The sequence below is a fragment of the Cyprinodon variegatus genome, unplaced genomic scaffold (assembly GCF_000732505.1).
Source record: "Cyprinodon variegatus isolate N-32 unplaced genomic scaffold, C_variegatus-1.0 Scaffold453, whole genome shotgun sequence".
Classification (NCBI taxonomy): domain Eukaryota; kingdom Metazoa; phylum Chordata; class Actinopteri; order Cyprinodontiformes; family Cyprinodontidae; genus Cyprinodon; species Cyprinodon variegatus.
Window position 1 is genome coordinate 568,238 of NW_015150906.1, and position 1,294 is coordinate 569,531.

The following is a 1,294-nucleotide window of genomic DNA, read 5'->3' on the forward strand; positions in this document are numbered from 1 at the left end:
GGCCGATGTCCGATATTCAGTTTTAAGGCCGATACCGATAGGGGGCCGATTATATCGTGCATCCCTAATTTAATCATTTCTAATATTTCTCAGTCCACCTGAACTGTTTCTCTGATCCGTTACTTCCTGCTTACCTGGGTGCTCTTCCCGGTTCCGCTCGGTCCACTCAGCAGCACCATGTTGTGGTTCTCCAGGTGTTCCAGTAAACTCTGGCGAAGCCTCCACACGGGAAGCTGCTGCCTCTCCTCCAGGAGGGCGTAGTACCGCGACGAAAAGGGCAAACCGTCGTACGGGTTGACCTCCAGATCCCCCAATCCGTCCTCCTCCCCTCCTCCTCCTCCTCCATCATCATCGTCCAGATCTCCAGACAGGAGGGAGGAGACGGACAGGGAGTCCAGAGCTGTGGAGGCCTGAGGCTGGGATTTGGAGGCGGAGCCAGAAGGCTTTGATGAAGGCGAAGACATCATCAGGTATGTGGAGGGATCAGTTTATGGAGAGGAAGCAACTGCAGGAAAACAGAAAACAAGGAACAATATTTACTCCTTTCATCAGAAGGATATCAGCCACAGGGTGAAGAGATATGAGAGAAATAAAAAATGACTACAAGGGTCAGAAGCTTCTCACGTTTTGAAAGGTTGAACCTTTCAAAATGTCTCTCTGTACTCTGGGTTCTGATTGGACAGAAAACCGAAGATCTTAAAGCAGTGGGAAACAGAAATAACTGATTGGATGGAGAAATATTCAGACTCAAACTGGGTTAATGCAAGAGGGACAGGAAATTAAAACTGCATCGGTTTAAGGTTGGGTAATTAACACGTTTTTTAAATATAATTGCTATTTTTAAAAATTCAATTTTTAAAATTGGAAAGGCGCTTAATTATGGTAACATTACATTTAAAAAGAGTCAGACACAGACTTTCTCACTTCTACTCTTGGTGGCGGTTATACGCTGGAAGTGTGTTTGCTGCACAAAACAGTATCAGTAAAATCCTGAGATAAAGGACTCTGGACCAGATAGCTTTTAAAAAAGAGTGTCCTGCAGTGAAACATCTATATGATTGTGGTTAAGGCAAAGAAAATCAGAAATAAAATCACAATATCTGATGAAAAAAAACAGGAAAAAAAATTGTAATTTTGCCAAAATCATTCAAGCCTAGTCAGGTCTAAAGCAAAACTTCCTCCGAACCATTTGATCTTTGAATGATGGCTCTAATGGATGCGTGGCTGAGTGATGGATGTCCAAACAGGACTGCTTTAAAAAAAAGTCATTAAAATAATCCTGGAGATTATTTCA

The 1,294-nt window shown here is 42.9% G+C and overlaps 1 protein-coding gene across 1 annotated transcript in view; it reads right to left on the minus strand.

Moving 5' to 3' along the window:
* Positions 1-505, minus strand: part of LOC107093917 (ATP-dependent RNA helicase DQX1-like) — a 16,942-nt gene extending 16,437 nt beyond the window's left edge. Inside the window, exon 1 of the mRNA XM_015389266.1 lies at positions 135-505. Within this exon, the coding sequence (XP_015244752.1) occupies positions 135-467 (333 nt within the window). The 5' untranslated portion in view covers positions 468-505. The remainder of the gene's footprint in view (positions 1-134) is intronic.
* Positions 506-1,294: the final 789 nt, after the last annotated feature.